Source organism: Convolutriloba macropyga, chromosome 8 (genome assembly GCF_964194025.1).
Source record: "Convolutriloba macropyga chromosome 8, txConMacr16.3, whole genome shotgun sequence".
NCBI lineage: Eukaryota > Metazoa > Xenacoelomorpha > Acoela > Convolutidae > Convolutriloba > Convolutriloba macropyga.
In genome coordinates this window covers 12,315,017-12,339,247 of record NC_134475.1, presented here as the reverse complement: position 1 = coordinate 12,339,247, position 24,231 = coordinate 12,315,017, and the positions used below count along the sequence as shown (strand labels likewise).

The following is a 24,231-nucleotide window of genomic DNA, read 5'->3' as shown; positions in this document are numbered from 1 at the left end:
TTGATTTTTACTGTTTTTATAGCTGCGAAGCTGTAAGCTGAGCGTAGCTATATTGCGGTGCTCTTGGTTTTTTTTTTTGTTTCGTCGTCTGACGCTTTATTTTCGTTTTACATTTGTTCTAGAACATTCTGTCTCGTCACTGCTTAAATGGCTTTTTCGCGCTTGATTTCACGCTTTCTGCGTGACCTAAATTGCGGTTATTCAGAAACAGAATCTGTTCCTAAAACAAATTTGATTGTAACAAAACAGATTGTATGGTCCGACAGCCGAGTGGTTAAGGCGACTGGCTGATAATCCAGAGATCGCCGGTTCGAGACGCGACAGGGAAACTTTTTTTCGCACCCAAAAACAACCTCCTTTGAAATAAACTTGTAAGTTTTATAGGCGGCGGCGATAACTATTATCAACTCACTTCTGTATCTTTTTCCATCTGTATTTTACGGCACGCAAGTCTATTTCGCAGCTATTCCGGCAATCTGCCGGCTATGTTTTCGATTTTTGGATTGGAATTTTTTCAAAATGGTTTTCCTGGATCCATTCATAGTCCGTTCTAGGTCTAGTTTTTAATAGCCGCACAGCGATAGCTGGGGCTATTATTGGCCTTCTCTTGGTTTTTTTTTTATTTCGTCGTCATGATTTTTGTTACGACCATATGACGTCACAGCCACTTTTTGTTCATTCGTTCATGCAATTTCAACTGAATTGCATGCGTGACGTCATTTTTCGCTCTTAGTGGAGCGAGTTTTTTGTTCATTCGCGTGATTAAATTTTTGGTCACACTTGACTTACCTCACTCTCAAAAATGACTTCTTTACTTTGAAATTGAATTTTATTTACTTTAATTCAAAGAGATAAGGTCAAATGGGTGTGTGGCACTTTAAATGAAGGTTATTTGAGATCAGCTAATAGAGGCAGCAATAACTTATAGAGATTTTTAATCAAAATAACAGATAAGCTTTCAATCAAAAGACATTTTTTTTTGATCTGTCTTTTTTACTATTTTTTTGGACTGCCGATCTACGAATCTATTGCGGCTATTTTCTGGCAATCTGCCAGCTATGTTCTGTTTAGTCAATGAAAATTCTTTGAATTGTACGTCAGGACTTGTCCTGCTATGTTTTTTGTTTCGTCGTCCGACGCTCTTTTTTCGTTTTACATTTGTTCACAGCAAAGCTGAAAAAGTCAAATTTTCTGAATGACTTCTTCTTCTCACTAACGGTATTTGCGCGCGTGACGTCATTTCTCACTCGCTCTAGCAAAAGTTTTTAGGTTATTTGCGTGATTAGATTCTGATCATACGTGACTTACCTCCCTCAATAAAATGATTTTTGCACTTTAAAAACTTAAGCTTAGTTTGAATTTGTTTAAGGTCAAATGAACTCATATGTGCAGTAAAGGTCCCTAAAAAGAGGCTTCTGTGGAATGAATTTTAACAAGCTTTATTAATTTATCGCTGAATGTTTTTTACAAAGTTTTTTGAGCGGCGTCGATTTTTTTTCAATTTGGAAATGTATCTGTTTCTATCTCTATTATATGGCACGCAGGTCTATTCTTTCGCAGCTATTCCGGCAATCTGCCGGCTATGTTGTATTATAATTCTGAAAGTTCTAATCGTCACTGATTGTTAAAAGATCAAACAAGAAATGGAGCGAAAAAACGAGTGGTTTTGCGCCGTGAAATTTTTTCGCTCTAATTTTAAAGTAGAGTGAGAAAACGGCGTTTGAACAGAAATTCGCTTTCTCGGTAGTGGTTTTTTGTTCACAAATGGCAATTTCACTTTGATTTTTACTTTTTTTAATTTTTTTATTGGATTTTTTTTCTAAATGGTTTTAATCCATTCATTGTTCATTCTAGGCCTAGTTTTTCGTTTTAACCAAATTTTGCTTTCTTGCTAGTGGTTTTTTGCTCACTTTTTGGTCACTGTTTCGTCTTACCGTGACGTCATTTCTGTTTTTAGGTCAATTGCGTGACTTATCTCACTCAAAAAAATGATTTCTGAATTCACTTATGGAACTATAATTTTTATGAACATTTACTAGTTAAAGGTCAATAGTGTGCATCTAAGTGGTGCCAAACTTTTGTGCCCTAATTCTTGAGTGTTAGTCTTGAGTTGTTGATTTCGAATATCAATTTTGAGAAAGCTATTTTAGGGCTTTTTCCTTATAGACCGTATGTGTCATAAAAATGACAGTACTTATCTAACCCAAAAAAAAATCGAGTGGTCAAATAAAGTACTTTTGGTCAATCTGTCTATCTTGTTTCTTTAGTTTTTTCAATTCATGGAAGGCCACAAGCGTCTATCGCGGCTATTTTCCGGCAAGCTGCCGGCTATGTTTTGAATTGCAATTGGGAACAAATGAGAATTATTGGGAAATTTTTCTATGACATTTATCAATTCTCATATCGTTAGAAATGAAAAAAATCGCTGTCGAGGAATCGAATGATTTTTCATGGTCGTTGATTTTTCCTTGAATCTCATGTTTGAATAATGAAAAAATTCATTGTCTAAAAATGAAATACCATTTATCTCGCGGTGCTTTAAATTTTGTTTCAAATTGTTGCAGCCCAGAAAGAAACGAAACCAGCAGCCTAAAACAACACAGTCATCGTCAGGTCAGACAGAAAAGGAGGAACATGAACAGGCGTCAACAGCAACGTCTTGTCAAGCTGCAGGAGCATCTTCTCGTGACCAGCTGGAAGCGTGTGAGGAAGAACAAGATGAAGGTCAACAAGATGGAGAACAGGGAAGAGATGACGGTGCTAATGCGACTAATGGTGAAAGAGCAAACAAGAGTGACTTGGAAACCGCAGAGGAGGTGGAAGTAGATGAAGGAGAAGAAGCAGAAGGTAGATAATCACGTTTCCATGTAGAAAAAAGGTAGACTGACTGCTCACTTAGTTTTCATATTATGATTAAGAGGAAAAGAACCGGTCTACTTAATCAGACCTTGATTCATTTCAAAAGGCATCGCTTGTAAACTGTAGGTAACGTTATCTAATGTTTCAAATGTTAAAATCCTCTTAATGTGGTTAGGACTTGAAAAAGAGTACTGGTATTCTAAAGGTTATATAGCTGAAGCAAGTTTTTTCGTGACTAAAATTTTGACTTCATTCTTTTTGATGATGGACTGCTGTTTCCGAACGATGACTTCCGTTTTTAACATACAACATCTTAACTGGCTATTATTGCGGAAGAGGAGTTTTGGTGGAGCGTCTTCTTCTTACGACTCGAAAAGGCGGTATAGTTCTCTGTTTTTTTTGGGAGTGAATAAAGTTTGAATAAAAAATGTTTTGAACAATTTCGAAGAGCGGAAAAAAGTAGTCATTTTGTTGATTACTCTCAAAGGAAATTTGTAGCAATTATATTGGTCCTGTGGACCTATGCAATTTTTGTCTGACTCTTTTAAATTTTGGTCATCAAAAACGAGATAAACAGGTAAAGCCCATATGGTAATAACTGGCTGAGCAGCTCTCTTATAGAGGCTTACCAGTCTCTAAAAAAGCAATTCATCAAAATTCTTTCGCGGAAACAATTTCATGGTGTGAAGGGAGGATATTAATCTTGCGGGCTAGTCGTTTGATAGCAATTCGCCCGATGTCGACCGGTTATGTTATAAATTTTTAAAATTATGTTATAAATTTTTGAAGCATAGCAAGATTTGTAGGTGTAAAAAATTTTCCCAGTTGAGCAAGTTTTTTGTTCACGTGCCGCTTTTTGAAAACATTATTTTAGTTTTAATTTTAGCAAAGTGATTTGTCTCTTATTTTTTTAATAGTATTGGTACAATCTGAACCATTTGAGGCATATGAGAACTTTTAGTTGTGTTTAATTGCTCTCAAACGAATTCGCGGAAGTCGGAGAAAAGGGAAGACCCTCCCGGTCTTTTTATGCGATTTTTCGCTCCGATTTTTCGTCTGACCCATTTGACTTCTCGTCCTTAAAAACGGGATATACAGGCAGCGCCCAGTGGGCCTTGTTTCATTAGGGGCCCGTAGTCACGTCGAGTAGTCCATCAAGTGCTTAGTGTAATGAAGCTACCAGGAACGCCGTAGTTTAAGGGCTATAAGCTGATTTTTAGGAGTTTTTGGGCCCAATATGTTGCAGTTTTTTCGTCATGTTTTCGTTTTTTGTTGAACCAGTCGAAAAGTGAGTCTGGTTAAAGTTTATAAAGGTCTTTGCAATACATAAATACTTTTTATGACATTTCAAGAGCTATATGTTTTGTTAATTCAAACAAAAACAGTCAAATTGATACCAAGTTTTTTTTCAGCCCTAGGTGTCAAGGAAGCTCCTGTAGGATTTGATAATAGTCCACTGCATAGTTTCTAATGGTAATGGAATGGTTTTCAACAGTTTAACATCACGAATTTGAGCGTTTTTTTTTTGTCAAAACTTGCAATTTTTTTCAGCTTTTCAATTTATTGTCATTATTCAAGTTTTTCCAGACTCAGGGGCCAGAAAGCCTCCTATGGGTCTGGTAATAACTCTTGATAGGCCATGGCGTAGTTTTTAACGTTTTGATATCAAAAATTTTAGCAATTTTTTTAATAAAACTTCTATTAAAACATTTATTATTTTGATAAAACTTTTTGATAAAGATGAAATCTTAGCTATTTCTTCAAAGTTTTTGAAAGATTTTGACATTATTTATCTTTCTCAATCTTTCTCAAGCCTCAAGTGCCAAGGAAACTCCTCTGGGGTTTCATAATAATAAGTTAATGTATTGTTTCTAGAAGAAATGGAATGTTTTTCTATATTTTATAACCAATTTAAGCTAGTTTTTGTAGTTTTCGGATTATTTTTGCTTTTCTATTTTTTCCGTTACCTGGGACACAGGTACCTCCTCCGAGGTTTGGCAATGAGCTGCTGCATAGTTTCTAGAGTTAATGGAATGATCATCAATAGCGTGATGTCATCATCTATTATTCTCATCTCACGCCCCGTCAATTAAGCTAAAGCAAGCATCACTAAACCGCGGCTTGTGTCTGAGGAAGCCAACCATTCGCCGGTCGTTTGAAAGCAATTCGTCTAACGTCAGTCAGTTATGTTTGTTTTATTGCTCTCTGACGATGTTTGAAACAATCATTGTAAACACGTTGGTCTTCTCCGTCTTGCATGCTCTAAATTCTCTCTAATTCGCTACGGTCAGCAGCTGATTTCAAGTGGGGGCAGGTCACTGCTAAAGGTAAATAGAAAATGCGCCAAAATTGCCGATATTTTCCTTAAATTTTGTTATTGGGTACAGTTGTGTATAATCCTATTTTTTAAACGCGTGAGCTCTAAAATGCATGTTTAAGAGCCGCATTGAGCAGCGTGGTTAAGCGAACGTATCGAGAGAGGTCAATGGCCTAAATGGTTCATAGTAGATGGATGAAAACCGCACCTGGGACAAAAGACTTAGTCAGATGCAGATACATCAAGTCTAAGAGGGCTTGAAAGTATGCTCGACCAGAGGGAGGATTTACTGTCCTGGGTTCTACGTGTTTTTTAATTGCTCCTTTACGTTTGAAGTTCTTACTGTAAACGTGCGTCTTCTGCAAAGTTTTAGCTGTACAGAATCTGCGCTATTATAGAACCCTCTTTGCTTTCAGCTGAGTCTTTCACGCTTTTCTGTTGTTTTTTGCGTGATCTCAAATGCTCTCAATCTGAAATTTGTTTGATACAATAAAAGCGATTGTGAGAAACGGGGGTATGTAGTTATAGCGGAGTTGGTAAGGTGGAGGACTGCTCTTCTGAGGGTCGAGAGTTCGTCTCGGGTACCCTCCTTTTTGTAGACATGAAGAAAATTTCTAATCAACACCATGCCGTCTGTTGTTCGAGAGAAGTTCTTGCGACGGGAGTCGTTTTATGTTTCTGTGTGTGTTTGGCGGATGAAAAATGGTAATCCTCCTATATATTAAACCCATGAGCTTCAAATTGGACCGAATTTTTTCATGTTTAAGGCGCCTCCCAGCGCATGTTTATGTGCAGCATGGTTAAGTGAACATATCGAGAGTGGTCAATGATCTACAAGGCTAAAATAAATGTATGAGAACCGAATCTGGGACAAAAGACTGTGAGACAGGTGCACCACGTGGCTACGAGGGCTTGAAAGTATGCTCACCAGAGGGAGGATCTATTGACCTGGGAACTACGTAATTTTTAATTGCTCCCGAACGAAGTTTGAAGTAATTATTGTAAATGTATTTTTTTGCAAAGTTTTAGCTCTTCAGATTCTGTGCTAATTTAGAATTCTCTTAGCTTTCAACTTAGTTCTTCACGCTTTAGTTTTTGATGTTTGCGTAATCTCAGATTCTCTCAATCTAAAATATTTTTATTCATAAGATAAAAGCGATTGTAAGAAACGGTTGTTTGTAGTGGTTATGGCGCAGTTCGTAAGATGGAGGACAGCTAAGCTGAAGTTTGCATTATTTTTCTTTTACCATTGTGAAAAAAATTGATATCCTATATATTAAACGTGTGAGCTCTTTAATGGGACAAACTTTTTGCATGTTTAAGGGGCCTCTCGAAGCGCATGTTTAAGAGCCGCATTGAGTAGTATGGTTAAGCGAACGTATCGAGAGAGGTCAATGGCCTAAATGGTTCAAAGTAGATGAAAACCGAACCTGGGACAAAAGACTTAGTCAGATGCAGATACATCAAGTCTTAGAGGGCTTGAAAGTATGCTCGCCCAGAGGGAGGATTTACTGTCCTGGGTGCTACGTGTTTTTTAATAGCTCTTTTACGTTTGAAGTTCTTACTGTAAACGTGTGTCTTCTGCAAAGTTTTAGCTGTACAGAATCTGCGCTATTCTAGAACCCTCTTTGCTTTCAGCTGAGTCTTTCACGCTTTTCTGTTTGTTTTTTTTTGCGTGATCTCAAATGCTCTCAATCTGAAATTTGTTTGATACAATAAAAGCGATTGTGAGAAACGGGGGTATGTAGTTATTGCGGAGTTGGTAAGGTGGAGGACTGCTCTTCTGAGGGTCGAGAGTTCGTCTCGGGTACCCTTCTTGTAGACATGAAGAAAATTTCTAATCAAACACCATGCCGTCTGTTGATCGAGAGAAATTCTTGCGACGGGAGTCGTTTTATGTTTCTGTGTGTGTTCGGCGGATGAAAAATGGTAATCCTCCTATATATTAAACCCATGAGCTTCAAATTGAACCGAATTTTTGCTTGTTTAAGGCGCCTCTCAGCGCATATTTATGTGCAGCATGGTTACGCGAGCATATCGAGAGTGGTCAATGATCTAAAAGGCTCAAAATAAATGTATGAGAACCGAATCTGGGACAAAAGACTGTTAGACAGGTGCACCACGTGGCTACGAGGGCTTGAAAGTATGCTCACCAGAGGGAGGATCTATTGACCTGGGAACTACGTAATTTTTAATTGCTCCCGAACGAATCTTGAAGTAATTATTGTAAATGTAATTTTTTGCAAAGTTTTAGCTCTACAGATTCTGTGCTAATTTAGAATTCTCTTAGCTTTCAACTTAGTTCTTCACGCTTTAGTTTTTGATGTTTGTGTAATCTCAGATTCTCTCAATCTAAAATACTTTTATTGATAAGATGAAAGCGATTGTAAGAAACGGTTTTTTTGTAGTGGTTATGGCGCAGTTCGTAAGATGGAGGACAGCTAATCTGAAGTTTGCAGTATTTTTCTTTTACCATTGTGAAAAAAATTGATATCCTATATATTAAACGCGTGAGCTCTTAAATGGGACAAGCTTTTTGCATGTTTAAGGGGCCTCTCGAAGCGCATGTTTAGGAGCCGCATTGAGCAGTATGGTTTACCGAACATATGGAGAGTGTTCAATGATCTAAAAGGCTCAAAATAGATGTGTGGGAACCGAATTTGGGACAAAAGACTTAATCAGTTGCAGTCACCACGAGGCTATGAGGGCTCGCCCCGAGGGTGGATTTACTGAACTGGGTACTACGTGTTTTTTAATTGCTCTCGAACGAAACTTGAAATACTTATTGTAAATGTTTTTTGCAAAGTTTTAGCTTTACCGATTCTGCGCTAATTTACAATTTTCTTAGATTTCAATTTAGTTCTTCACGCTTTAGTTTTTGATGTTTGCGTAATCTCAGATTCTCTCAATCTAAAATATGTTTATTGATAAGATAAAAGTTATTGTAAGAAACGGTGATTTGTTTTGGTTTTGGCACAGGTCGTAAGATGGAGGACTTCTAATCTGAAGTTTGAAGTAATTTTCTATTGCCTTTAGCCCTAAAATTGCTATGAAACTAAGTTTGGAGCAGTTTTAGTCGCATTGTCTAATCTTCCTTCTTTTAGTAAATATTAGTCGTAATTGAGCACAATGGTCAACATAGCTATCATAACATGTTTTAAGGGTCCTTAATCATGCAACCTAGCGCAATAAATGCGTTTTGAGACTCGCTTTACCATCATTTTTAATCTCCTAATATGCACATTTTTTTGCGCTGATTAAGCATATGCTATAGCAAAAACAAGCAAGTCAAAAAGGCCATTGTCCAGAAATTTGCTGTAGAAGGTATAAAAGACAAGTGCAATACGCATAGAAAGCTTAAGTGGTGAGACCTATGGCTGTTAAATGAGGAACATGGGTTTGAGCCCGAGTTGGTTCGAAACAGAAAGCTGTACTTCTTTTAAGCCTTCTATTCGTGTAAATGATTTTCTTGTTATGGTTTTGTGGACCTGCTAGTAACCTCTAATGACTTCATGTGAAGCCCCCTTAGGAAATTAAATGATTAGACCGGGCATATTTTTATTGGTATTGATACTAATTCCTAGATCCTCGAGATGAGGAAGCAGGAGTGCTAATTGCGAGGTCCAATCAATAGTATGTACTTTGAATTATTTTTTGTAAAAAGACAACAATTTTTAACTGCTCTCCAACGAAGCTTGCGATTTTTATAAGCGTCTTGGTCTTTTTTATGGAAACTTTTTTTCGACCGTTTTGACTTTTCGGGTGAGTTTTGCGCCCTTGAATTTTTGCCTGTTGAGCGATCCAAATTTTTCTCATTCAACATTTTAAGCAGCTGGACTCAATTGGCGGCAGCTCACTACTAAACGTTAATTGAAAAACGCCAAAATTGGTGTCATTTTGTTAGTGTTTATAGTGGTATATAATAACCTCTAATGACGTCATTTGAAGCCCTCCCTCGTGAATTTAGTGACCCCCACCCCCCGGACTGAAGCAGACTGCAATAGTTTCGCGCTCCCACTAGTCGTTCGAGAGCAATTTTTTCTGTTCTTTCTGTCCCATTCGAGGTTATGGGAATCAATGGCGTCTTTTGTCCGGCAAACTGCCGGGAATTTTTCTGCATTGGACGGTAGCAGTGTCTTAGTTTCTAATGTATAGTAATTAGGAACTGCTGTAACATTCAATGTGAAAAGGCATTATGTCAGAACTATCAAAAAAGGATTTGACCAATTAACAGTAGCGCAACCGTCCTCATCTCCCCAACCCCAACCAACCCCTTTTCCACCCCCCCCCCCCCCACCTGCCCGATCCAACATTTAGTTGTGTTGCCATGTACCATGAGCGTTATGCACTGGTGAGGTGAAACTTCAGTCTTGAAGTTACTAAGAACGGCGTTTATCGGAACGTCATCGCTATTAAAAACTGGCGATTATTGGAACGTCGTCGCTGTTAAAGATGGTAAGCTAGAACATCAAATTTACTTCAACAGGGTCACTTGAAGTTGCTTAAAACACGCATTTTGCATTCTAAAATCTGAATTTACAGAACTAATCTGTTGTTCTTTTTTGCGAAATTTTTTTCGTGTTTTGAATTCAATAATGAACAAGTGGTAGATTCGGTGATTCCTAATTCGTGTTCTTATTTTTCAGACGAAGAGGAAAACGATGACGAAGAGGAGGAGGATGACGATGTGACAAATGAAGAAAATGCTGAAGATGAAGATGATGATGCGGAGAGTATCGAAAGTGGAGGGCAAGATGAGCCGAGTTCACAGCGAGAAGACAGCAAAGAAGTAGATGAAACTGAGCCTTTACATTCAGTAAGTAGACTCCAGGCTGCAGTTGCCTTTTGTCCGAACACCGTATTTCAAATAAGGAATTCTATCGGTGCCGTCTGAAGTCTTAACTTATGATTAGATTTTTCAGCAATTATCGGTCATTTGTGTTTTTCTTTTCGCCTGAAAATTTGATTTATCGGCTGACTTTTTCGTTGTATACTTTTTGATTTTTCATTATCTAAATTGCCCTTAATCATAGTTGTATGCAGCTGAACTCAGTTAGCTACCGTTTACTACTAAAAATCAAATGAAAACTGAGCCGAAACTTGTCATTTTTGGAGTGAACTTGTGAACCATGGAGTTGCTGCTGCTCAGCTTTTGGTTTATTCTTTCATTCAGTTTCTGCTGAGTTTTTGTGCTTAAGGTCCTTCCACGACTCGAAAAATAGTACGAGAAATTTTCGATAAATGAATTATTTCCTTGAGTGGAATTCAAGCAGGAAGTAAACTGCTGGAGAAACTTGGTTTTTTGAATGCTGATCAAATTCTAAGTAGTTGAGAGGAAAAGAGGGGTGAGTAAGAAATGGATGCGTAAAAATTCTCTGAGCGAGCAAAAATGTTTCGTTCACGAAACGCTTTTTCAAGCATTGCTTTTTATTTTTTTGCAGCCACCGTCAGATTCTCAACGGCTATTATTTTGGCGTTTTCCTTTCTTTGCAATTCAATGAGCTTGAATTGTATTCGGCGCTGTCTTTTATGATCTGGTCACATATTTTCATGATTTTTGAAGTCAAATTGAAGTAATGATTTTTTTCTCCAATTTTGAAGTAGAGTGCGATAATAGTGTTTAAACAAAAATTTGCATCTTTTGAGCAGCTATTTTCCGGCAATTTGCCGGCTATGTTTTTTATTAGCCGCGAAGCGATAGCTGAGACTATTTTTGGCCTTCTCTTGATTTTTTTATTTCGTCGTTAAGTTTTTTGTTACGATCATATGACGTCACAATCACTTAAAATCTGTTTTTGTTCATTCGTTCATGCAATTTCAACTGAATTGCGTGTGACGTCATTTTTCACTTACAGTGGAGCCAGTTTCTTTGTTCATTCGCGTGATTAATTTTTTGGTCACACTTGACTTACCTCACTCTCAAAAATGACTTCCTCACTTTGAAATTGACTTTTTTTTGCTTTAATTCAAAGAGACAAGGTCAATTGTGTTCTTGTCACTCTAATTGAAGGATATATAAGAGCAGCAAATATTAACAGCAATAAGTTATACAGATTCTTTATCAAAATTTAACAACTCAGCCCTTAATGAAAAGAATAAGTTTTTTGGTGTCTTTTTCACTTTCTTTTTGAGACTACAGGTCTATGAAGCTATTGCGGCTATTTTCTGACAATCTGCCAGCTATGTTTTTCTTTTTTAATAGCCGCTGTCCGCCTCTCAAGGGCTCTTATTTAGGTGCTCTTCTTTCTTTGCAATTCAAAGAATTTGAATTGTATTGGGGACCTTTTTTTAAATCCGAAGAGTTGTGGTGATCTATTTTTTAATCAGTAGTATGCTTCTGAAACGGGATGTAAAATTCAATATCACATGTTAAAACAAATGTTAAAGGTCAATCTACTAAGCAAAAGTCAAAAGCTGAGGGAACGGGTTCGTTTTTCATGTATATTTCTGAGAGAGACCGAGCGAGCAAAAATTTAAGGTGTAAAATGAATTTGCGCTGAGCGCGCGTAAGTTTTTGATCACATTCGACATTTTTTTTAGTTTGAACTCTGAAATGATATGTAAAAGTCAATATCGCACGTGAAAACATGTTTTAAAGGTCAATCTACTGAGCAAAAGTCAAAGCAGAGCGAAAGAGAGTTGTATATGTTCATGTTTTTAGAGAGCGAGCGAGCGACAAAATAAGGTGTAGAATGAAATTGCGCTAAGCGCGCGTTAGTTTTTGATCACATGCGACATTTTTATTTCAGTTTTGAGTTCAAAGCAACTTCTGATTGTTACGATCGTCTTGCCAACGCCATCGTGTACCAGTTCCTGAATTCCTTTATTCCGAGAGCCTTGTTACACGTCTTTTCGTTGTTCGTGGAGTATGATGGTTTCTTCAAGGGTGGTGCAGTTCGAATATATTCGGGGTTCTCTTATTGATGTTCTGAGTTGTTTAATATAGAATGAATCAATTTTAGCGTTGATAGACTTGTTTGCAACCCATATCGAGCTATTATTTATTAAAATTGACCTCAAATATACATTATAGATGGGTATCTTGTCTTTCACTTTAATATTTCGGTTTCTCCATTCTTTTTGTACTTCAGCAGGGCCATTGTTGTTGTCTTCTGGAATTCTGTACATTCATCTAATGTTGTTCCCAATTTTGTTTTTCTTAGGTCTGTGTCTTTGTGATAAATTGTATATTAGGTCTTGGATTGGTTTAATTGACGGTTGTATTTTTTTAGGACTTTTGTGCCAATTTGGACAGTTTCCTGTGCTTTTTCAAGACTCACAGATGAAATCCACATCGTCTGCATATGCCAGATTTCTGGGTATCTGTGCCGCGTATCTTTTAGCGTAGTTCCGATCGGGTGCCGGGGAGTCTTGTCTTTCTCGTGCTCATGTCCCAAGTTCAGTGTCAATTTCTTGGAAAGCTTCGTCCAGATATAGGGTAAAAAGTCTGGGTGATAGTCCATTACCTTGTACCTTGTGGAATTCCTCTGTTGGTGTTGAACAGTTCCCCTATCATTTTTCCGATTTTGCTCTCATGGTTGTCTGACTGAGTAGGCGTTTGTTCTGTGATGCTGACGTTTTCTTCCTCGATACGTTTTTTTCTCAGTATGTCTCTCAGTTTCTTTGTGTCTACAGTATCGAATGCCTTGGACATGTCTCTTCCTGCACAAACCATCTGGATCCTCTTCGATGACCCTGCAAGAAGGTATTTGTGCGCTAGAAAAATGTCACCTGTTGATTTCCCTGTTCGGTATACATACTGAGAGGGTAGCATGGATGCTTCAATTTTAGGGTTGATTATTTTCAGAATTATGAGTGAGATGACTATTCAGTATCGGATTCCAGAATCAGTTTTAACATGCGAGTTTTTTTCAGTTTTAACTCTAAATTTTTCAGCCAATGGCGTTTCTGGCAGTTATTTTAGCCAGTCATAGAAGTTTGATACTAATTTTGACCGTCTGAACAAATTGTTAGGTTTTTCAATGCAATTCTTAGCTATTTTTGTCGTATTGCCTTGTTGGACATTTTTGATTGTTTTAATTTCCATTTTTTGTAGCATTTGGCGAGTTTTTTTGTTTGAATTAGTTGTTCTAAGCATTTGGTGATCTTTGAATATATTGTTATTAATTTTAATTCATACTTGGTAAAGAAAATAGCAAATTTGATCTATCGACGGACTTTTTTGCCCTTAACTTTTTGATTTTTTATGATTCTTCGTAATATTTCACTTTCATGTTTTGTGTTCTTGTTTCCAAATGGACTGTATAATTATGTAGTGGGTTCTTTTGATTAAATGTGTAGTTTTCAGAGGCCAAAGTGAATATCTACTTCGAGTGGGTTCCTGGTTCTTCCGCTTATAATCTTTAAAGATCTGTTCATACATGTTCATGATTTTTAAAAGCCGGCGTCAGCCTCTCAACGGCTATTATTTAGGTTTTCTCCTTTTTTGAAATTGTTTTACCTTTTGATCAAGTCTTTCACTTCAAATAAGTACAATTTTCTCGCTCGACTTCTGACTTACTTCACTCACTGTTTCAACTGAATGGATTTTAATTTCTTTCACCTATTGAATAACGTAATGTAGTGAATACGGTCAAAATGACAGGAAAGGGGATAAACATATAAAGCCCGGTCATTAGGTCATAATGCATTAGGTTATCAAAGTTCAATAAAGCGATTGCTAGCTGGCACTAGTTTTATGCCTAATAGCCTTCAGTTTAGAAGCTGAATTATGTATAATTTTAGAATCCAATTGAAACTTAATTTCACACCAGATAAGAACACTTCGACACTTAGAAAAATTCTGTCAGTTTATATCTAATTTTTTCTGTTCTGTTTTAATCCCAATGTTCGCCAAGCGGGTCAACGGTTTCCATTTTCCGGTAATTTTCCGGCTATGTTTGAACTTTTTCTGCTTAAATTTTTTCACTTTATTTTTCAAGTAGGATGAATAAACGGTGTTCAGAAAAAAAATCGCTATCTCGCTAGTGGTTTTATTCACATGCGGCAATTTGTCTTTGATGTGTACTTTCTTCTCAAGTTTTTCTGATTTAGTTTGCACGCTCTGATTTAGTTTGGAATGCAATCGAGATCATGCGAACTAGAATGTTAAAGGGCTCTGTTGCTTGAAAGACATTAATGTCCAAAATTGGATCTGAACATAATGATTGGAAATGCATGGTTCCGAAAACATTAATAGCTGCTGGTAACACTGTTTTTGAAGAGAACCAATGCATAAATTCAACGTGTAAAATGTTTTTTTTTGTTTTAGGAACAAGGAGCAACAACCACAATAGAAGAGCCTTCACAGCCTCGCAAACGAAGAAGTCGCAAAGACTGAAGACGATCTACGTACCCATTCAATCACTCGCTCATTACAATTTATATAAATTCCTATAATGCTGTGTGAAAAGAAAACAAGTGTTTGCTACTCCTAAGCTCGTTCACAGTTGCTTTCTGCGACGTTCACTTTAATAGATAAAATAATTGACAGCTAATGATAATATTCTGCTCTTAGGATAGATTATACCGAAGCGTCAAATGGTGATCTTTCCGGGCTGTGTGGGTATTTGAAAAAAAATCCCGATGTCATTTAATAAATGATGGCGAATGTGATCGTATAGATTATAATTCGTTTGAGGTTCTAGATTTGCTGTACGTAACAGTTACTGCTAGAGTAGTATTAATAGTATTGATACATTTTGATCATTTGTGTCGGCTGGAGCTCAAAAGCCATCGGAGACTTTCTGTTTCATACAAGTTTGATACGTATGGTGTGCGTACTGGACAATAGATCGAAAGACAGTAAGTTGATCGAAAGGCAAATGTTGGGACGGTAGATCGAAATTGAAGAACAAATTGACTTAGCCAATCAGATTTAAAAACTTGTACTTACGCTATTGCGTAAAACACCATGGTCGTGATAATATGACTGGTTTTGATAGATTCAAACTCAAAAAGTCCCGCTGAGCCATGGTCAAATGTGCTGATCTTAGAAATATCGGCCAACGATAATGGAGATTAATTTTCGATCTAGTGTTCTTTCGATGTTCTGTCCGGTGGCCGTGTGTACTCCCAAACCAATCTTTCGTATGTTGGTAACCTCAAGTTTAAACCAATTCTTCGGTCATCATTGCAATAGTTTGACTGTTGGAGCTTGACTTTATATATTTTCTGTATTAACTGTCTATATATAACAACTTTTACGTAATTCTTGTTCTGACACAATGTAAAAGTTATATTAAGTCCTGTCCAGGTCTGTTTTCGATGAATACTTGAAAGTCGATAAGTTTACTTGGCGAATTTTTGTTGATTTTTGAACCGAATTGATCAATTATTTATATTGCTTATGTTATTTCTTCTAATTTAAACTATATTTATCTCATTATTTTGCTTACGCACAGGTATCCGAGCATAAAAACGAATACAAAAGAAATTTTATATTTTTAGAACTGAATAGTGTGGCCTTTTATCCGCAGAAATTTACTCTGTTAAACTTTCGAGTAACCAATTTATTTTTTCATTGCAACGCGAATTTTAAATAGTATTTTGTAACTTATTCGTATTAATTCTGGTTACAATTGGGCTCGGGGTTCTTGTTCTTAAAAACGGGGTCCCTTCATGGATAAAAACGACAATCAGAGTGCTGTCGATGTGCTTGTTAATATTGCACCAAAAGTAGAACGTGACAGCGAGTTCCAGGATTGCCTTTGCCCCATCTGCAAAGGAGAGCTGAATAAGCCGAGGGTTACTAAATGCGGTCACGTTTTCTGCAAACGATGTCTCACTGAGGTTAAAGAAAGACAGCTCATTTGTCCTCTTTGTAGAGCTCCACTGGTGAGATATTAAATGTTCAATGTTGCTTGGGGGGTGGTAGCAACTTTATGCACCCTGGCTATTTTATTTTTTGTCGAGTCAAATTTAGCCGATCAATATTTTATTCTGAGAGATAATAGAGGTACCACCAAGAAGCGCTTGAAGAACTGAATCAATCATTGAGGAGACACTTTTCAATTTTTGTAGCAATTATTTTCAACGTGTTTCTGCAAAATTTTTGCTTGATCTTTTTAGCAATTTAAGTTGAGTTTACGTCTTCAAAAACGGGATGATCAGGTAAAGCCCGGAAGGCATTAATTTTTTTGAGCAGCTCTCTTAGAGCTTTTAACGATGCACTTATTATTAGCCGCCGTCAGCCTCTCAACGGCTATTATTTAGGCGCACTCCTTTTTGACAATCCAAGAATTGGATTGTATTGGTGCTCTGTTTTTTTTTGTAAGATACCTATTTCCATGACTTTGAGCTTTCAAAACAGGATAAAAAGGTAAAGCTCAGCGGCCATGTTTCGTTAGAGGCCGTTAGCCGCGTTTAGTAGTCCTTCAAGTGGTTAGAGTGATGAAGCTACTGCGAAGGCCGTAATTCAAGGTTAAAAGGTCATTTTTAGGAGTTTTTGAGCCCAAAATGTTGCCATTTTTTGTGATTTTATCGTCATTTTTTGAGTTTTTTGGACCAGTCTTAAATTGAGGTTTGTAGAATGCTCTGAAGGTTATCATGTTCCGACTTCTGAAGGTTATCAATTTTCTTGGGCCAGTGAAAATTTTCCTGGGCTTGAACTTGGGTCACTGGATTTTTTCTGAAGACAATGAAAGGTATTAATATTACGAAATTTGACAATATTTAGTGAAATTAGATTTTTTCGAGTTTTTGTCATTTTCTGAGTTTATAGATCTTAAAGGGGGGATTAAAATTTTAAGTTTCGCAGATTGGTTACTGGACAGATTGAGGCGCGCAGCAAAAACGGTTTTGAATATAATAATATTGCAAAATTTAGAAACTTTGAAATTAATTTGCAACTTTTCAATGGTATTTTTAATGTTTTTCTATCTTAATTTATTCGCTTTTAGTGGGCAACTAACCCCTTTTAGGGCTTGTGCGTAGATTACTGTGATTTTTAATTGGATGAAATTTGACCTTCAAGGTCAAGGTTTCAAGAGTTATATCATTGATTATATGTTTGTTTAGTTTGTTTGATCGTTTTAGTTTCTCCAATTTTGGGATTGCTCGCCAAGTTGTTTGCCAGTGTTAATTGATACACTGGTCAGATGCAATACTTTAAGTTTCTCATTCAATTATTTGGATTGTATTACGGGACTTGTCCTGCTGTGTTTTTTAAATTCGCTTTACCTTTCGGAGTGGATTTTAAATTCTTTCGCTATTATTAACAGCTGGCAGCCTCTCAACGGCTATTTTGTAGGCGCTCTCCTTTTGTACAAATCAAAGAATTTGTTTTATATTTGTGTACTCTTTTGTTACGACCCGAAGAGGAGTATTGGTGGAGCTTCTTTTCTATCGGTATTTTTGTTGGATTGTATTTCAAACTGCGTTTATGTTCATGTCGCTTATTTGAGAGAGAAAGAGAGCAAGAAAAACTTGTGTGAAAAAAAAATTCATTAATCGATCGGTTTTTTTGCCACGCGCTTTTTGACAGCACTTTTAGTTTTATTTCCCAACTTTTTCAGTCACAGGTGTTTCTCTCTTAAATGGTATTAGTGAGTTTTGTAAGTTTTTTGACCATCGTATTCAACACTTTTGGTGTCAATTTTCAGCTAGCAATAATTTTTTCTAGCACTTTTGGTTTTCTCTTATTTTAATTACTATTAGCTTTGAGTTGTTTTTGTTCAAGCAAATCGAGTAAATTTGAGCAAATTGTTATTAATTTGTTTGTGTTTAATGATTTTGCCACGTATTTCCAATTTTTAGGTTCCTGCTGTCGTTTTTGATCAACTCTGCTCAATTATGAGCAACATTCTTAAGTGTTGTTACAATAATCTGACGCTTGAAAGCTAGACTGCGCTGGACATTCACTGAAATAAGCTATACAAATTTCTTATTTTTAGGGTATTTCCGTTTTTTAACTTGATTTTTTTTCAAAATACGTTGTTGCAAAGTATTAGATGGACGACTGATCTAACCGAGTTTTTTCTTCTTTTAATGGTTGGCAGGTTTTTAATGGATTTTTGGAGAATTTTGTTTCAATTTAAAGAGAATAATTCTGCGTTCGCACCAACCATCCCTTTGCTCGAATTTTTTTTGAACTTGTTACATTGTCTGTCGATCAGTAATATTTTGTTGCGAACTACCTGTATTACAAAATCTTTCTAACAGGAATCTTAGAGTAGCAAATTGAAGTAAACTTATCAGATTCTTTTTTTGTGTTTGTCAATTAGGTTTCTGATGTAAATTGTCCTGTTTTTGTTTCAAATTGTTTCACGTAATCAAGTAGGAGGTGCATCAAGTCTGTGAGCATGGTCAGTTTTCTACTTTGATTCGTTTACGGAATTGTTCCGGCTGTGTTTTTCATATAATTTTTATGATTTTTGAAGTCAAATTGGAGAAGTGATTTGTGTCACGCTGAAAAAGGAATTGAAGTGGAGCGAAAAAGCGCTCGGTTTTAAAGCGTGAAATATATTCACGGTTTTTGAACAAACATTCGCTTTCTCGCTTGTTGTTTTTTGTTCACATGTTGCAATTTCACTTTGTTTTTTGTTTTTTTGTTTTTTTTTGGGTCGGATTTTTTTCTAAATGGTTTTCTCAATCCATTCAAAGTTCCTTCTAGGCCTAAGTTTTTGTTTGACCCAACTTTCCCTTTCTCGCTATTGTTTTTTGTTCACATGCTGAATTTCGACATTGATTTTTTGGTTTTATTTTTTTGATCTGGGTTTTTTTCTAGAGGTGGTTTTCCGAGTTCTCTCATATAGTTCGTTCTAGGTCTAGTTTTTTGTTTAGTCAATGGAAAATTATTTGAATTGTACGTCAGAACTTGTTTTGCTTGTGTCCTCGTCTCCATTAATGATTCTTGCGACCACTGACTTTTTCAATTTCGACTTTCAATTTCGTCTTTTAACGTGACATCTTTTAGGTCAATTGCGTTAATTTTCTTCACTCCAACTTCAAATTAGAATGAGAAAATGGCGTTTGAACAAAAATTCGCGTTCTCGATTGTGGTTTTTTTGTTCAAATGCAGAAATTTGACTTCATATTTGCTAATTTTTTAGCAGATTTTTTCTAATCGGTTTTCTCAATTAATGTATTGCCCATTTAGGTCTAGCCTTTTGTTTAGTCAATGAAAATTCATTAAATTGTGTCAGGACTTTATTGTGACATTAAATTGTGTCAGGACCTGATATGTTTTTATTTTCGCTTTACCTTTTGATTTCATTTTCCGTTTTATGTAAGTCATGATTTGCACGTTTGACTCCTGACGTACCTCAACTACTCTGTTTCAACTGAATGGATTTTGAATTTTTCACTTATGATTTAATGACCTAATTCACTATGAGTTAATGACCGGGCTTCATCGATTTATCCCTTTTCTTTTGATTTTGCTCCTTTGACAATGACAGTGTTCACTGCATAGCGTAATTCACTATGCAGTGAACACTGTCAATGTCAAAGGAGCAAAATCAAAAGAAAAGGGATAAATCGATGAAGCCCGGTCATTAACTCATAGTGAATTAGGTTATAAAAGTTCATTAGAGCGATTGCTAGCTGATGTTATTATTAAGCGTTAGTGCTTTCCATTTAGAGGCTGAACTCGGTATAGTTTTAGAATCTAACCAAAACTGCACACCAATTTAGAACTCGTTTTGACACTCAGAGACAAGTTCTGGCAATTTTTTCTCTTCTTCCTTTTGTTTCAATCCCGTTGTGCGTGCGTCAAGCGTGTTAACGGCGGCTAGTTTCCTGCGATTTGCCAGCTATGTTTTTTAGTAATTAATTTTAGTAATTAGTTTTAGTAATGTTTTTTAGTTGAGCTTAGATTTTTAAGAATCTTTGCTGTATTTGCAAACTTTTTTCTAACATAGTCAGTTCTAAATCAAAATCTGGTTTATAATTGCTTTAGAGGCTGACTTTTTAGTAAGTGGACTTCTACAATATTTACTAAATTACCTTAATAATTTTTAACCTTTTATCTGTCTAATGTCAAGTAGCAATTCTTGGATTGTGCGATAATTCAACTGAAACTAGGTGCGTAATTCTCTTATGGTATATGTTAATTAGCTGTATTGGGCTGTTTTTTGGTTTTCTTGAACCTAAAATAATATTTTCTACGCAGGTTGATTGAAGAGCTGAAACCGAATGCGGCTCTGTGGGATAGATTTTTTTAAGCGATGTTTGTTTTTCCATTCGATGTTCTGAAATAAGTTTTTAGCTATGAGTGAGTATACAATCAGGCATAAATGCAAATGCGTGAACAGTTGTATTTATTTTATTTGCTCTCCAAAGAAATTTGATGCAGCTATTAACGCGGGTATCTCCCTTATGCTTGGGCATTTCGTTCTAGAATTTTCTCTCCTGCGCTTGACTAATTTTACTTCTTGATTGAGTTTTGTTACTGTGACTTGATTTTTGTGTTATCTGAATTGTTATGTTTCAGAGTTTAAGCTGCTGTCTTATTTTTGGGGCAGTTTACCACTAAAAGTGTGTCAAAAGTAATGCGACATTAATTTCATTTGTTGCTTCTAATTTTTAGTAGTGATCTGTCTACTGACATTAACAGGCTACAGAATGAAGCAAGCTACAATCAAAACTCACCCTCTCTGTCGTTTTGAGAGCAGATCGTGCGATTTTAGTAGGTTTATTTTCTAGAGTAGTTAACTGGAGTTGACTTTATAACGAGTACCCAAGTTTTCTGAGGTAGCGTGTAATTTTTAGCAATAAGTTTGTTCATAGTTTTGCTCAACGAAGATCAAAAGTTGCTGTGAAAGCAGAAGTTGGAAGTGCAGGGGATATTTTCCGAGATCTTGAATTTCATCTTAATGTTTTTTTTTTTGGTTTTCTAGCTTAATTTTGTGGGACTAGATGTTTCATCATATCTTTCGCTATAAAAAAAACTTTTTCGGTAAACAAGAGTTACAAACGTTTAATTGGAATACTCAACTAATGGTTGACCTTTTTCTAGAAATCCTATTTCTACACTTCTTTTGCTTTTGCGCTTTACATATAGATTAGATTAAATGGTATTTGACAGATTGTTCAATGGATTGTTTTGAGAATTTTGATGAATTTTGAATGTTTTCATATTATTGATGTCCTATTTGAAATCTCTGGTGACTGTCTATTAATGTTTCAGCAACAGAAACCACGATCATGCAATGCATTTAAAAGTTTTCAGTGCGTTGGTTATTTTTTGAAACTTTAGTGTTAATTTTTTTCCTATCGTGTTCTGCCTTTTTGCTTTGCCTGCCGCAATAGTTGAATTATTCATAGACACATTCAAAGGACAGCTTGATCAATAATGGGAATTGTAAAGAACCATGGAAGGAATTGTCTTTTGCTTGGGCGATGAAATCTTTGATTTTGAAACCCTTTTTGATGTGTCTGCATCTTTGACCGACTTTCAGCTAAGTCAACAAAAAAATGTAAAGCTAGTTCGAACTTTTATTTGCACTGTTTAGGAATAGGCTGTCTGTCTGTATGGAAGTTAGTCAAGCTAAACACGGCTATTTTTGTCATTCTGTCGACAATATTTTTGATAGCGCTTTTCATGTTCTCGTCTACTTTTTTTGTTGCACTCATAATTTTGGCTCACTGCTTCATTCAATTTTAAGACGAAGATTTTTATGGCACATGCCCCTAAATGACCTGATTTACTCATCTCAAAAGAAACATGGGTTGTCTCGATTTTCATTGCAAGAAGAAGCTTTTAATAGCCGCGAAGCGATAGCGGCTGTTATGGCGACATCGTGGTTTTTTTACGACTCGAAGGGGAGTATTATTTGTTCAGACGGGGTTTTGATCTAAAAGCGAAAGAGTAAAATTGCCGTGGGAACTAATTTTTTCTGAGCGAGAGAAGTTTTTTGATCATGCGCTTCAATTAGTGAATGACTTTTTGACTTTGAAAAATGTTTTTTGACAGAATGCTGCTTATAGATAACCATTTTTAGCCGTTTTTTATGTCCAATTGGTCCAATTGTTTTTTATAAATTGGTTTTTTAGAAATAGTTTTTAATAGAAGCTTTATTTATGTGTGAGCCTCGGAAATTGATACCATAGTGTTTTTGATAGTCTGATAATGCGTTTTAAATTCTAAATGAGCACGTATTTCCCAATTTTTCAATTCATTTTTGGCTTTTTAAAATTCATTTTTTCAATATTGGATCTTAAAACGTTTTTTCCTCAAAAATCAGTGCATATGGCAATTTAACTTTGATATTTTATGCACTAAATGCATCTTTATAACGTGAAGTATTTTGTTTTATAGAACTGTACATATGCTTGCCCGACTTTGGCAGTTTTGTGTCAATTTCTTCTCTGTTTCTGGTGCTTCTTGGATTTGATTACTAGAAAGTCTTTTTCTGCACTGTTGTGAATCCTATTTTACTTTTACTAATAATGGAATATGTTTGTGGCGTTAAGTAATTGAAATTATAAAAGATTTTTAAGTGCAATTTTTGAAAAAAATTGATATTTTTAATGCAAATTATTTTATTGTTTTCATTATTTGAACTATGTTTTTACATTTTAGTCTATACGGTAGAGTCTATTATTTTCCTGACACCTATATTTCTTATCAGCTCTGTTTTGTTAGATGTTAAAAATTTTGATATGAGCCTTTTTTTACGAGTATTATTGGGGTCCTTATTTTTGTTTTAAACGTTTTTGCCTGTGAAATCCTTTTCCTTTTGAAGTTTATGTCCGGTATATTCTGATTAATTTGTCAGTTTTTTTGCTGATTTTCAAGTGTTTTTTGCTATTTTTGACCCATTGTATCGTTTGAAAGAATTTATTGTCAATTGAATTAAAGCCTCATGACTTTAGGCCATTTTTACTACAAAAGATGCAAATTTCGTGCTAAAATTTGCCTCTCTCTATGCAATTTGAGAAAAATTGAGAAATTTTACTGAATTCTTTTTTCTAATTTCTCCTTTTCTTCAAAGATAAAAGTTTTTGTCAGCTCGTTAAAGCTTGGCTGATATTTTGTGGTCGGATAAATGGTTTTCATGGCATGTAACAGCGGTTTTCGTTTGTATGTGTACTTGTACTACATGAAAAATAAATTGTTTTTTCCTAAATTTTAGTTTATTTTGACGAAATTTTCTTGCGTTGTTTGACTCAAGATTGTTGTTTTAATTGCGTTGGTGCTTTCTGCATGGAAACATTAGCTATTTGAAAACCAGTTCTTTTGGTCACATCGACTTCGAGTCGTTTCTTGAATTCTTTCGGTTATGTTTTTTAATTCGTCGTCTCCATCGAGGATTCTTGTGACAATTGACTTTTTCAATTTCAGTGACTTGTACTGCTCTGCAGTTAATATTTGTGTACGTGACGTCTTTTAGGTCAATTACGTGACTTCTGAACTCACGTAATGAGCTTCAAATTTTTTGAGTTTGTCTTGAGTTTGTTATTTCGAATACTAATTTTATTTAAGCTTTATTACGGCGTTTTCCTTGTAGAGCGTATGTGTCTCATAAAAATGACAGTCGGAATCTAACTCAAAAAGTCTAGTGATCTATTAAAGGGCTGGTGGTCTATCTTATTTCTTTAATTGTTTCAATTATATGGAAGATTTTCGAACGTATATTGAGTTTTTTATGGTTTTTTTTTTGGGGGGGGGGGGTTAAAAGTTGTTACAATGAGTTTAGCACTATCCAATGAAGGTTTAGACGATGAGAGTTATTGATTATAGGAACCAGAAAAAGTCCCCATCGATGGACGACGGGGGCAACTGCCGAAGATGGCGAGCAAGCAGCCAGATCGTGTGGTGATTTTATTTGGCTTTACTATTTTGGTGGCTCTTGCTGTCCTTTTATGGTATGGCATCAAGAAGTTATTTGTAATGGAGGTGGAAAATCATCGAACGTAGACTGTAAAATGTATTTAATTCTTGGACTCTTTTTGGTTGAGGTTCTTGGCAAAAACTTATCGATAAAAACTACAGGTTAATTGTATGGTGTTTATTCTCAGGAAGTAATAGATGGTTTATTAGATTCAGTAATTATTTTGAGTGGTATAATGTAATTGGCCATGAAAGCTATTGTAACTTTTCGATGACATTT

At 35.8% G+C, this 24,231-nt stretch overlaps 2 protein-coding genes across 2 annotated transcripts in view; both read left to right on the top strand.

Annotated features, from left to right (window-relative positions):
* LOC142344474 (calmegin-like) overlaps window positions 1-15,560 on the top strand; it is a 149,643-nt gene extending 134,083 nt beyond the window's left edge. Inside the window, exons 9-11 of the mRNA XM_075396133.1 lie at window positions 2,565-2,847; window positions 9,823-9,992; window positions 14,448-15,560. Of these exons, the coding sequence (XP_075252248.1) occupies window positions 2,565-2,847; window positions 9,823-9,992; window positions 14,448-14,516 (522 nt within the window). The 3' untranslated portion in view covers window positions 14,517-15,560. The remainder of the gene's footprint in view (window positions 1-2,564; window positions 2,848-9,822; window positions 9,993-14,447) is intronic.
* A 142-nt stretch (window positions 15,561-15,702) lies between these two features.
* LOC142344477 (uncharacterized) lies at window positions 15,703-24,166 on the top strand. Its single transcript, XM_075396137.1, has 2 exons — window positions 15,703-16,012; window positions 23,862-24,166. Exons 1-2 carry the CDS (start codon window positions 15,797-15,799, stop codon window positions 24,036-24,038), a joined length of 393 nt encoding a protein of 130 aa, XP_075252252.1. The 5' UTR covers window positions 15,703-15,796; the 3' UTR covers window positions 24,039-24,166.
* Window positions 24,167-24,231: the final 65 nt, after the last annotated feature.